General features: G+C 35.5%; 1 protein-coding gene and 1 long non-coding RNA gene across 3 annotated transcripts in view; one reads left to right on the forward strand and one right to left on the reverse strand.

Moving 5' to 3' along the window:
- PRKG1 (protein kinase, cGMP-dependent, type I) overlaps nt 1-12682 on the forward strand; it is a 1321360-nt gene that overhangs the window by 1279132 nt on the left and 29546 nt on the right. For both annotated transcript variants that reach the window (XM_011938762.1, XM_011938761.1), the window contains exons 11-12: nt 9589-9728; nt 10618-10707. In XM_011938762.1, coding sequence (XP_011794152.1) covers nt 9589-9728; nt 10618-10707 — 230 coding nt within the window. The remainder of the gene's footprint in view (nt 1-9588; nt 9729-10617; nt 10708-12682) is intronic.
- Nucleotides 1-12682, reverse strand: part of LOC105509523 — a 51038-nt gene that overhangs the window by 9247 nt on the left and 29109 nt on the right. The gene's annotated exons all lie outside the window — the stretch shown is intronic.

The following is a 12682-nucleotide window of genomic DNA, read 5'->3' on the forward strand; positions in this document are numbered from 1 at the left end:
AAAAAAAAAAAAAACTTACCTCCTCTTCAAAAATAACTTTGTCTTTTAATAAATTTAAATTTAATAGTATAGATATTTCCTGATATTTCTGGCCACTAGCTGTAGAACTGATTTTAAGTCTGAAAGCAAGTTACAGAGAAAATAAGATTACTGATATTTTTGATGAGGTGTTGAGGTAAATGAAGAAAGAAAAACGAGGACGAGAAAGAGACCCTCTCTTGATTATCTGTCCATTGTGCAAATGGCAGATGGATTCAAATGAAAAGGCATATAGAAAAATAAGCTACTTTTCTATCCTCTTTTCTTCTCAAAATGTTATACCTGACTCTGTGTGTGTATGAGTGTGTGTGTGTAGGTTGGGGGTGGCGGGGCTATCTATGAATAGGAACTTTGATGCATAAAGCCTTTACCATGAAGCTGAGTCACCACTACAACAGTGTTGTGCCTCTATGCCTCATGGCTGAAAAGCTTTCCAATTGTGACATCTGTGTCACACTCATAATATATCCTTTACATTCTCTGGGTCATTCAAACGTGTCGCTCAGGCTGTGACAAGTTTCTTTTATTCTTCTCTCTTACGTATCCTATGAAACAAGGCAAATGCTATGGTTCATTCTTAAATTTCAGACATTGGTCAAGGGGAAAAATAAATCATATGATGTTATTGTGTAGAGAAAAGTGAGGGAAATAGAGATGTGATTGTGATCTCTGCTTAAGTTAATAATAGAATTAGTATTTTTTGTTATTGTTGTTGTTAAGAAATGTTGGGAAAAATAATCCAACACTGATTTGTAGGATAGAAGATTTCTGTTCACTTAAAGTATTTCATCTCATTTTATGAATGTCGTAAGCTGACTTCTCCTGAACATGTGGGCACTTTCACTGGCCATGTCCAAAAAGTTATTTGAGTCAGAGTAATAAAACTGCTTTTTCTTTCACCGTGAAAGTAAAATTTCCTTAAATTCAAACAGGTAGATTTTTCCTACTCCTGTTTTCATTCAGTTGATTGGGACTACTAACTTAAAAACAGATTTAATTATGAGTTGCAATAGTAAGATACTATATCTTGGAAATCATAGTAGTGATGATCATTCTTACATAACACTTTTTTATTTCTAAGAAATTTTCACATACACTATCTGATTTGATCTTACAATATATGTTTCTATAATATGGAGCTGATTTATTTATTTATTTATTTATTTATTTTGTTTTGTTTTGAAATGGAATCTTGCTCTGTTGCCCAGGCTGGAGTGCAGTGGCACGATCTTGACTCACTGCAACCTCCGCCTCCCGAGTTCAAGCAATTCTCCTGCCTCAGTCTCCTGAGTAGCTGGGATTACAGGCACCCACCGCCACACCCGGCTAATTTTTATATTTTTGGTAGAGATGAAGTTTCACCATGTTGGCCAGGCTGGCTGGTCTTGATCTCCTGACCTCAAATGATCTGCCAGCCTCGGCCTCCCAAAGTGCTGGGATTACAAGCATGAGCCACTGCGCCTGGCCTGGTTTTATTCCCTTAAGTAAGGAAAATGAAGCTTTAGGATGTCATACGGACTTGCATACAACCACAGTTGGTTTATTATTGCAATATTTTAACCTCCCGATCCCCAGTATCCATGGGAGATTGGTTCTAGGACCTGTCCTCACCAACACCTCTTCCAGCTGCAGATACCAAAATTTATAGATGCTCAAGTCCCTAATACAAAATGGCATAGTATTCGCATATACACACATTCTCTCCTATATTTTAAATCATCTCTAGTTTATTTACAATACCTAATACGATGCACATGTTATGTAAGTAGCTGTTATACTGTACTGTTTAGGGAATAGTGACAAGAAAAACGTCTATATATGTTCACCTCAAGCACAACCATCCATTTTTTTTTTCTGAGTATTTTCAATCCTTGGTTATTTGAATGTGAATGTAGAACCCACAGATGCAGAAAGCCGACTGTACTATTATTTTGACAAGATAGCTTTTAAAGAACTTTGTGTTAATTATGTACATTTTGTTTAGATGTATTCATGATCCTAATTTTTTTAAATAATACTTTTATATTTAGATATTTCAATAAACAAGTAGTAAAGTCATTAAAAATGACTTTTTGAAATGTGTCAATATTTAACAGAAATTAGAGCTTAAAAATCTAGTTTTTGGCTAACTGAGAAATTTTTATTTTAAGTGAAAAAGTAAGCATAGAGAAATACATTTTTGACATTAAATTCCTTAAAATGTAAATGAAACATATAGCTACCTGACAAATCAATACAGAACTAGAAGTTGTAGATTCAAGAAATTATGAGTTCTCTCTCTTTTAAAAAATTCTTTAACAACTTCATTAAGGTATAATTTATATACCATAAAGCTTTCCCATTTTAAGTGTATAATTCAGTGATTTTTAGAATTGTATGACCACGATATATCCCAGTTTTAGAACATTCCTACCACTGCAGTAAGAACTCTTGTGCCCATTTAGAAATACTCTCCATTCCAATCTCCAGGTTTTGTGTGTGTGTGCATGTGGAGACAGGGTCTTGCTCTGTCACCCAGGCTGGAGTGCAGTGGCATGATCTTGGCTCACTACAGCTTGAGCTTGGAGGTCACGCAGTCTCCCACCTCAGCCTCCCAAGTAGCTGGGACTACAGGTGTGCACCACCATGCCCGGCTAATTTTTGTGTTTTTTGTAGAGACATTGCCATATTGCCCATGGCTGGTCTCAAACTTGTGAGCTCAAGTGATCTGCTTGCTTCAGTCTCCCAAAGTGCAGGCGTTACAGGCATAAACCACCACACCTGGCCTCTCATCTACTTTCTATCTCCTGAGATTTACCTTTTCTGGTACAGATATTCAGATGCTAAAATTTTGTGTTACACTAAATGTTTTTATTTTTTACATGTATGATCTAGTTCAATAATCTAAATACCCAGTTATTTAATGTATAGTAACTTCATGCCTTTTTTCCTCCTGAATTTTATGGCAGTTTTATGGCTTCTGCACACCCCACTTCAGCTTTGTTATTATACTCCACTGCTGCAGAACAGGATATTTACATTGTTTTCTGAACATAGAAGCTAAGGCCAGTGTCTTACAGGGCTGTGAAGAGCTGTCTGGCAATAGGAGAATATTGGAAAATGATGGAGGTGGAACATAGTGCTTATGCATTTATAGAGAGTCTAGTGGTTTGTTTACTGATGTTCTTATTGTTGATGTTTTATTATATGTCTTTGGCTGGTTTTAGTGAACCTGCCCTTTGGCATGGTTAATCTAATAGGATAAGATACTCATAGTTTCTCAATGTAGGGCTTTCTCTCTTCTTGCCACCCCCACCCTCCGCTTTTTTTTTTTTTTCTTCTTTTCCTCCTTTGTAGAACGTTTCACTACAGCACTTGTCGTAAATTCCTTAAGTCATCTCAATTTATATTAAATGTGGGTTACTTAAACATAAAATCACAGACCTTGCCAAATTATTTCTGGATTACTTACAGAGCCTTTTTCTCCCAGGTTAGAGAGAGCTGAAACTAAAAAATGGCTTTATGCTTCACCAAATAATAGATTTCCTGATTAAAATTTTGTGCTATTTTATTTAGAGAAAATATTTGCCATTCCTATTTTGGAGCCATTACAATTATGGTGACTCTGTCTGGATTCCCTTATGCGTTGAAGCCCATTTTAATGCTCTTCCCGAGAAAGCTACTGCTACTTTTTTCCAGTGTGTGTTATTTGAAAGTTAGTAACACAGAGAATATAACAGAAACCAATCCCTTCATATGTTGAGGTTGAGAGGACAGAGAAAATAAAACCCCCGCCACCCAATAGAATATGAACATAAATGTGAAGTCAAGGTCATACTTTCAGAGAGGACCATCATATTTCCTTAAGCGACCTATGTGTTACTTGGAGTATTTCCCCTTTTCCTTCTTCCCATCTATATATTGTGTTTGTTGGGCTGTTTCTGTAAGGTTAAATATAATTAATGTGCTTTCAAAATGCATATTGCATCAAATTGCAGATGTATAGAATTCTCTAGCTGGAGTGAGTTTTTAAAGATAATGTGGTTTCACCCTTTATTTTCTGAAAAGCGGTTTGAGGCCCAGTGAGATTATATGACTTATTTGTCAGAGATCCAGAATTAGGTCCCAGGTTTATGTTTTCCTAAACTCCCTTCATCACCTTTTTTCTGTAGCATCAGTTTACCTAAGGCAGAGCATGAAGGGAGTACCCTTCTCCTGCAGTGCATGGAAATATAATTTGAACCACTTCATATGGGACTTTTGCATAATAATGAGTCATGTGACATTGACAATTTAAGCTTTGAATTTAAGAAATCATTTCAATTATAGTGTAGTTCAAGAAGTAATTTTCTTCCAAAATAATTAAGATATTGACAGTGCGAAATAAGCTATGAGCTCTTAATAACAAGGTTAAATGAATGAATAGATACAAATTCTAAGGACCAACTCGCAGCCAGTGGTACTGAGCCAGTTTTAACGTTGCCTTGATCATAATCTTCCTTCCTAATAAGGGCAAAAAGTTGGGTCCAGTAGGAAACAAGCCTTTTTAAGGCAACCAGCTACCCTACATAGAAAGGAAGGATGTACTCTATTTAAATACAACCAGCAAATGCATCTTCAAAGCTCTTTAAATGCTGATGACATCACCTCTCATTTTCAGGCCAGTATTATGCAGACATCAGCTATAGCCAGATAGTTAAGAACTTGTCAAAATCCTTGTCAAAAATTTCTACCTTAAGGTCTACATGGCCCAAGTATACATTCATTCAAATGTCAATATAATACTTCATATTGAAGTAACAGTTTATTGTAAATGAAACATTTACCAATTCTAATTTCTAATATAGCACATAGCATTTCTTATATAAAATAAAATGAAGATCTTGATTATTCAGATTTTCTTGTTCATTTTCCCTTTGTAGGAATTTTGAGAGTAAAACCAGTGTGGTATAAGCATCTATAATCTTTGTTTTTTGAGAACAGCTATATAATTACAGAAAAATGTGAAGATAGTACAGAAAATTCCTATATACACTGAACCTAATTACCCCTATTATTGACAACTTACATTAGTATGGTACATTTAATGCAATTAATGAACCAATATTAATGCTTTGTTATTATTATTTTAGACCTTTTTTTAAGTTCTGGAGTACATGTGCAGGATGTGCATGTTTGTTACCTAGGTAAACATGTACCATGATGGTTTGCTGCACTTATCAGCCCATCATTTGATATTAAGCCAGCATGGATTAGCTATTTCTCCTGATGCTCTCTGCCAACACCCACCAGCCCTCCCCCGACAGGCCCCATGTGTGTTGTTTCTCTCCCTGTGTCCATGTGTTCTCATTAGTCAGCTCCCATTTATCAGTGAGAACATGCAGTGTTTGGTTTTCTGTTCTTGTGTTAGTTTGCCGAGGATAAAGGCCTCCAGCTCCATCCATGTCCCTGCAAAGCACATGATCTTGTTTCTTTTTATAGCATCCACAATATTGTAGAAGTAGCTTCTCAAATCCTTACTCATCTACTTGTTAGCACTGAGGTGGGTTGCAGTCAGAACAAAGAAAACACTTTGTTTGATACATAACACTTTTATTTGGTTTTCATAGGTAATCTATCAGGATATCCCCATATTACAGATGAGGAAGTGAAAGCGGAGAGAGTTTGAGTAATTTGTCCAAGAGAACAAGGAAAAAAAAAAAGGTTGAGATTGAAAAAAATTAGTCAAATATCACACTAGTCACACTCTCAACCAGGGCATTAGCCTGTACACCTAGGAGATTAGGACAGTCTTCAAAGGAAGACAAACCTGAGGAACATGCATAACTAACTAAGCTAGTCCTTGGCAAGAGGCAGAAGAAAAATATGCACTCCTGTTCTCCTCTTTTCCTGGCTGATCTCTTTCCATACTCAAAAGTAATTTCATAGCTCTAAGCAACTTGCTAAAAAATCATCATTATCATCATCATCATCATCATCATCATCATCATCACCATTATTATTATCTTAAATGCACATAAGTGGACTTGGTATAATTAATTTGAACAACAGGAAAAATAAAAAGAAAACTAAATGTCACCTTACAATTCATCATGGATTAGGTTTGTTAAAATATTTTTATAATAAAACATAATATCTTAGCCTCAACAAATACAAATTGCTATAACTTACTCAGAGTTTATATTGAAAAAAATGTTTGTAGCCAGCCCTGTAAAAAGGTAATAGTGTGGTTCAGCCCCAGACCTCAATAGGTTGTTATGCTCTGTACAATTTCTTCATATCTTTGCATTCATGGAATTCTAGTTGAATCAGAATCAATTAGAAAGATTCAGACAATAATAATAAATAGCTATTACAATTTAAAAGAGACTTGCAAGTTTTTTCATGATGAGAGTTTTACTTTTACTCATAAAAGCAAGATATGATGATTGTTCAAAAGTTAAGCAATTCAAAAAGTAAAAAGAAGTAAAAATCAACTAAAAATTTCCCTAAGGAAAAATCATTGTTAACGTATTGATGAACACATTTCTGATTGTCTCGTCATAAATTTATTTCACATATAGATGTGTGTGTGTATATATATATGTATACATACACACTAATATACAAACACACTGTGAGATCATAAAATGTATGCTGTCTTGTAATCAGTATCTTTTATTCATGTTTTGGTTATTTGTTTTGGTTATTTTTCCATAGTGTTAAATATAATTCTAAGTAATCATTTTTATAGTTGCATTGCATGGATATACCATAATTTATTTTTGCAAGCTCCTCCTCTTGATAGAAATTTAGATTGTTTCTAAAATTTTCCATTAGAAACAATGTTGAATTGAGCATTCTTGAATGATCTTTGGAAAGTTGTTGGTTTATCAGAAGATTTCTGATGAATATGTTACTTGGACTTTATGCAAATAATTAACTTCAACATTCTCAACTGTCTCTGTTGAGCTAGTTCACACGAGTGGTCCTCAGGTACCCTGACTTTCTGGTTAGGATCCTGAGTTCTGTGAGTCTTGCAGCATCCTGGTTTAAATTGGAAGTGGAGATTCTAAGGGCCCTGCCCTAAGGAACTCATGAGATCTTGTACAGAGTGCAAAGAAGGAAGATGATTCTAGACCCAAGGACTGCTTCTACACAAAGTAAAGGCAAAGCAGAAAGCCTCAGTAGGTTAGCAATATAGTTCTATAAACTTTCTGTAATTAATGTTTTTAAATTGGCAAGTAGTAAGCCTGATTCCCAAGAATTTCTGTAGCCTTCACCTATCTCTTATGACATATGCCACCCACCAGCTCTCATCACCCTCTTCCTACCCCACTTGGCTTCTCCTTGCAGTATTCAAGCAATCAGGTACCCCAAACCCCTAATACATGGAGGTCCCTGGAAGTGCCTAGGAAAATGTCAGTGAGGCTTTGGTTGTTCTCCCAAATCACATGCCTAGCATAAGTTAAGCTTAAAGGTAATAGAAATATTGTTCAGTTTATCTCACAGTCCATGAGTTAGTCGATTCCATTAAACTTTGATTTGCAAAGTATCAATCACTGTGCGTTTAATTGGTTTGTATTCAGCTGAAGGGAAGCAGCATATAGTGGAAATAGCTTGGGCCAAAAAAGACCTGAACATGAACCCAGTTCTGCCACTTGATAGCTCTGTCACCTTGGGAAAGATAGGAATCGTTTTTGGGAATCAGTTAGTTCCTCTGAAATAGCAACATTTGATTTGTCCTATTCAGTAGAGATTGCTGGTTATAAGCAGAGAGTTCATCAATGAATGCCCATTTGGTGGCGTGTTCTCATTTAGGATCATAATAACTGTGGTATCTGGTATTATCCTCAGCCAGAACTAGGGCTCAGAGCAGTTAAGCAACTAGCCCGAGAGAGACTAGTTGCTTAAACTGAGACAGACTAAGCGGAGTCAGAATTCAAGTCCAGACCTGTGACTATAAAGACTGAATTCTTTCCTCCTACCCTGTGTTCACGGAGAAAAAAAAAATCTGCATTATCATCACTGAAGAGAATAGTTTTTATAGTAGGCATTTTTGAACTACACAACAATACTCACTAGTTTAACTGGATATGACTCTGAAGAGGGAATATGACTTTACTCCTTCTTCTCTGAATTGTAGTACTGTAAGAGAGCTCATTTTTTCATGCCATCTTCCCTAACTGTCCAGATTTCTTTTAGAAGTGAGTTTTCACATTTTGTGTTTTATTATGAGTTACAACTGAATTTATTTGTATCATACTAATCTGTCATCTTTGAGTTTCACAGATAGAGTAGAGGGCCTTTGGCTGTTAAAGGCATTTTCAAATACCCATTTTTCCCTTTAGCTGTCATACTGATTCATGAATGCTGGCAGCTAAGCGAGGCCCATTTATTTGCAGTATCTTCATGCTCCCTCCTACGGAACTTGCCGCATTAATATCCTCTAAGATCGAACTCAATCTGTACCTGTGTGCAGGAACAAGACACTTAAGAACTTCGCTATCCCTGCTGATGAAGCAGTAAATAATTAACAACTAAAGAGGGGACAGCCATACTTCAGCTGAAAAGCAGAAACAGTATGACGTGTTATTTCCCCCAAGGTTTCATTACTCCCAAATAATATGGGCTGTTTGGTATCATCTTGAGGATTCTGCTGCTTGAGAGCACTAGATGATAATGTCCTTATATTGCTTTTAAATAATTAGCTCTGTTATCTCTTTTGTTTTTGCTACAAGTCACCTTCTTGAAATTTCTTGTAAAACCTTAAACAGCACCCTGTCTGAGTAAGGCATTTGGAAGATGCATGCCTCCTCTGGAGCTACTGGGAGCCATGTGGGCTTCAAGAGAGGCATGGCACATGGAAAGATATTGAGGCTCCAGGTCTTCCCAGTTACTAGAGAGTAAAGTTTGAGGTCAAAGGAACGAAAGCCATCATGCTTGTTTGAGAAGAAAAACAAACGGTTTTCAAAATCTCCTGAAAAATATCTTGTTACAATTTTTTTTTCTCTTTAAACTGCAGGGAGGGAAAATTCTGCAAGGTTAAAAAGAAGAAATGAATACAGTCAGTACTGAAGAAATAACAGTCTGTAGTCTCAGGAGAGACTAGGGTCCACCACTCAAGTTAAAAACTCTAGAAATATCTGTGGACTAGAACTAAGGGGGAAGAATATAAAGGCCCATATGAGCCTGTTTTGGGCCATCTTTGCTTAAATAAAATTGGAAAAGAAGTTATTTTTTTCTACTATTTTGATTGAAGAAGAAAAATCATAAAATGTATTCAAACACACTCTATGAAATGAAATAATAAAACTAGAACTAAGTACATTTTCCCTCTTCTAATCCACATGTGAACACAATTAAGTTGGAATCAAGTTAGTTAAATTTCAGCCAATTCAGAGCATGAGATTGGATGATAGCTGTGAGCCCTGGATGTTAAACCCAGCTCTAGCAAGGTTGTACTGTGTGTGTGACTTGCGTGGTGGCTAAGGTTCATTTAAGTGCTCCATGTACCTGTTAATTTAAGGATAATAATGCCCTTTTATAAGTCTATGGGCTTTTTCTTACTCCCTTCTCTCTTTCTTTAAGGTCCAGTTGAAAAGTGAAGAATCCAAAACATTTGCAATGAAGATTCTCAAGAAACGTCACATTGTGGACACAAGACAGCAGGAGCACATCCGCTCGGAGAAGCAGATCATGCAGGGGGCTCATTCTGATTTCATTGTGAGGTAAAGGCCCCGTGCCAGGGACAGACGTACCCAACTCCAAGTGACAAATCCACCACAAAACCCTCTGCCACTTGTGCGCACTGTTAACACATTTCGTATGCACAAAGAAACTTATTTTTAATCTTATCTTAAGAAAGTTTTGTTTGATTTCTAAAAATAGAGTTCTGATTCTACTCTTTCTTTTAAAGAGAATCAGTGTCTGAAAACAATGTGTTTTCCCAAAGGACGTACCAGAGTTTCTAACATTCCGTTTTTATCTTTTTTTAAACCCCCAACCTCTACATAGACCTCTGATGCTTAAAAGACAAAATATTCAAAATCAAACTATTTAACCTTTAATTATCTGAATATGTTTTGAAGATCTACAAAAATGAAATGACAGCTGACCATTCCACCTCAGTACTAATAAAGGGATAATGGGGAGATTTTTATATGCAGAAGCAGCTTTATGTAGTAAATTTTCCAGTGGCACTTAGTGAAAACAGGATGTAACATAAATTTGAGCGAATAGCACATGAAATTTATACATGTCTGAAAAGTTTAATCCACTTTATTCCCATTTTCATTGCATGTTGATGACCACTAAACGTTGCCCCCATGCTCAAAACATCACCCAAATTGGAATGGAAAGAACCCCAAGAAACCCTCTCTGTCCATAATCATTATGATTAATCCATTTCAAGGGAGAGAGTGGCGCCCTAGTTTCTTCTATTAAAATCCTATTCATGAGCCATTGATTTCTTTTCCACATGTGTGGGCTTAGATCTCTCTCATTCTGATAAAATTTTGAGCTTGGCAAATCAAAACTATAATCTGGGTCCCCCAAAATTGCATACTTGTAAAAGACGATAATGTTTATAATCTTTGTTTTCTTGTTTGCAATTTACAGACTGTACAGAACATTTAAGGACAGCAAATATTTGTATATGCTGATGGAAGCTTGTCTAGGTGGAGAGCTCTGGACCATTCTCAGGGATAGGTAGGAGATTTAAGAAATTTCTATGATGTCTGTAAAAACATAGTTGCCCATGTTGGTCTATAAGAAGAATTAATATAATAAAGTATAATAATCATATTTATACTTTACACATGCTTATATTTCAATATTTAAAGTAAGCACAGGGAATAACCCACTATACACATATGATTTACTGTACATATAATAAAACTCACTTTGTAACTAACAATACAGGCTTAGTCGATCATGAAAATGGTACATAGCAAAGTATATACATGGCCTTAGTTTTGCATGAATGTATAGTTGGAATTCAATTCATTCATTGCTTTAGCAGAAAGAGAATTATAGTTATTTTATAATTATAATTTGAATTAACTATCAATGTAATTGCTCTACTCTTTTTCCAGATAGGCAGTTTGCCTTTTGTGACACTGAGAATTTTTTCCAAAGTAATTTTTCTCTCTACATTGCTCTTTGGTTTCAAAATTAACAAAAGTTTCCAGCCATCTCTTTATCCCTTGGCTAGTCTTAGGAAAAAGAAAAGAATCCACTTATAAGCAATATTTCATGTAAATAATCTGATTTAGATTTGCCTTCTTACCCTTGCAAGGCAAGGAAAGTTTGTCTAGATGGTGCTCGTTTGTTTGTTTGTTTTAATCATGAAAATTCATTGTCTTTTCCATCTCCTATTTAGATAACTAGCAAATTATCTAATTATCTTCTAATATAATTTATCCTATAAAATGTCTCAGGAGATCATTATCTACCCTGTGTTTTTTAAAAACACACTTTTATTTTCCTATGAATAATCTTTTTATTATTTTCTATGAATGATTTATTGATCATACACAAGTCATCTTTGTTCTTTTGAACACTCACCTTTAGACATCTGCCCCCCAGACTCCCCTTCATAGGGTAGCATCCTTCTGAAACTTAGCTATAGGTAGCCCTGATGTACATAACCATGTAAGGTTTTTATATTTGTTACTTTGTAAATATCCCAGAGTAAAACAAGTGGTTCCTTATACATTGTTGATTTAAATTCTCATTCATAATGGTGTTCTTATGGTACTTTCATATCATTATACAACAGGCCCTTTCACCTGTTATTCCCATGCCCTTACTTATATATGCCAAATGGATTTCTTGTTACCACATTGTATCCTATTGCATCAGTATTTTATTTCAATTCTTAAATTTAAGGTTAAAAAAGCATAAAAGGGAATGTATAACATTGGCATTAGGAGATAAGGTTAACATCTGTACTAAGCTATTATAGTGTATGTATTATGCATTATTGCTAGTTAAGATGTACATACAGATTGTATACCAGACATTGTGATAGAGGCTGGGGATCCAGTAATAAACAAAATGGACGTGGTCTGTTTCCTCAGAATGTATAGTTTGTTGCACAAAGTTAATATTTTAATTTGTGAGTTAACATTTGGCATATCTAATGTGTTTCTACTGTATTATATTTGACTCAATATTTCAATTCACTGATTTATTTGAAGTCTTCTACATTTTTTTCTAATTAGAATAGAAGAAGATTTACAAGTGGAATTAAACATGAAAGCAGTAATAAGCCACAAAGGGAGAGCCCAACTATCCTCTTATAGCTTTTTTAAAATTATTTTTTCATAAGTTGTTGGGGTACAGGTAGCATTTGGTTACATGAGCAAGTTCTTCAGTGGTGCTTTGTGAGATTTTGGTGTACCCATCACATGAGCAGTATACACTGCGCCATATTTGTAGTCTTTTATCTCTTGCCCCCCTCCCACTCTTCCCCCGAAATTCCCAAAGCCCAGTGCATCATTTGTATGTCTTTGTGTCCTCATAGCTTAGCCCCCACATATCAGCGAGAACATACGATATTTGGTTTTCCATTCTTGAGTTACTTCACTTAGAATAATAGTCTCCAATCTCATCCAGTTCCCTGCAAATGCTGTTAATTCATTCCTTTGTATGGCTGCATAGTATTCCATCATATATATAT

This window comes from Colobus angolensis, unplaced genomic scaffold (genome assembly GCF_000951035.1).
Source record: "Colobus angolensis palliatus isolate OR3802 unplaced genomic scaffold, Cang.pa_1.0 Scaffold177, whole genome shotgun sequence".
NCBI classification, from domain to species: domain Eukaryota; kingdom Metazoa; phylum Chordata; class Mammalia; order Primates; family Cercopithecidae; genus Colobus; species Colobus angolensis.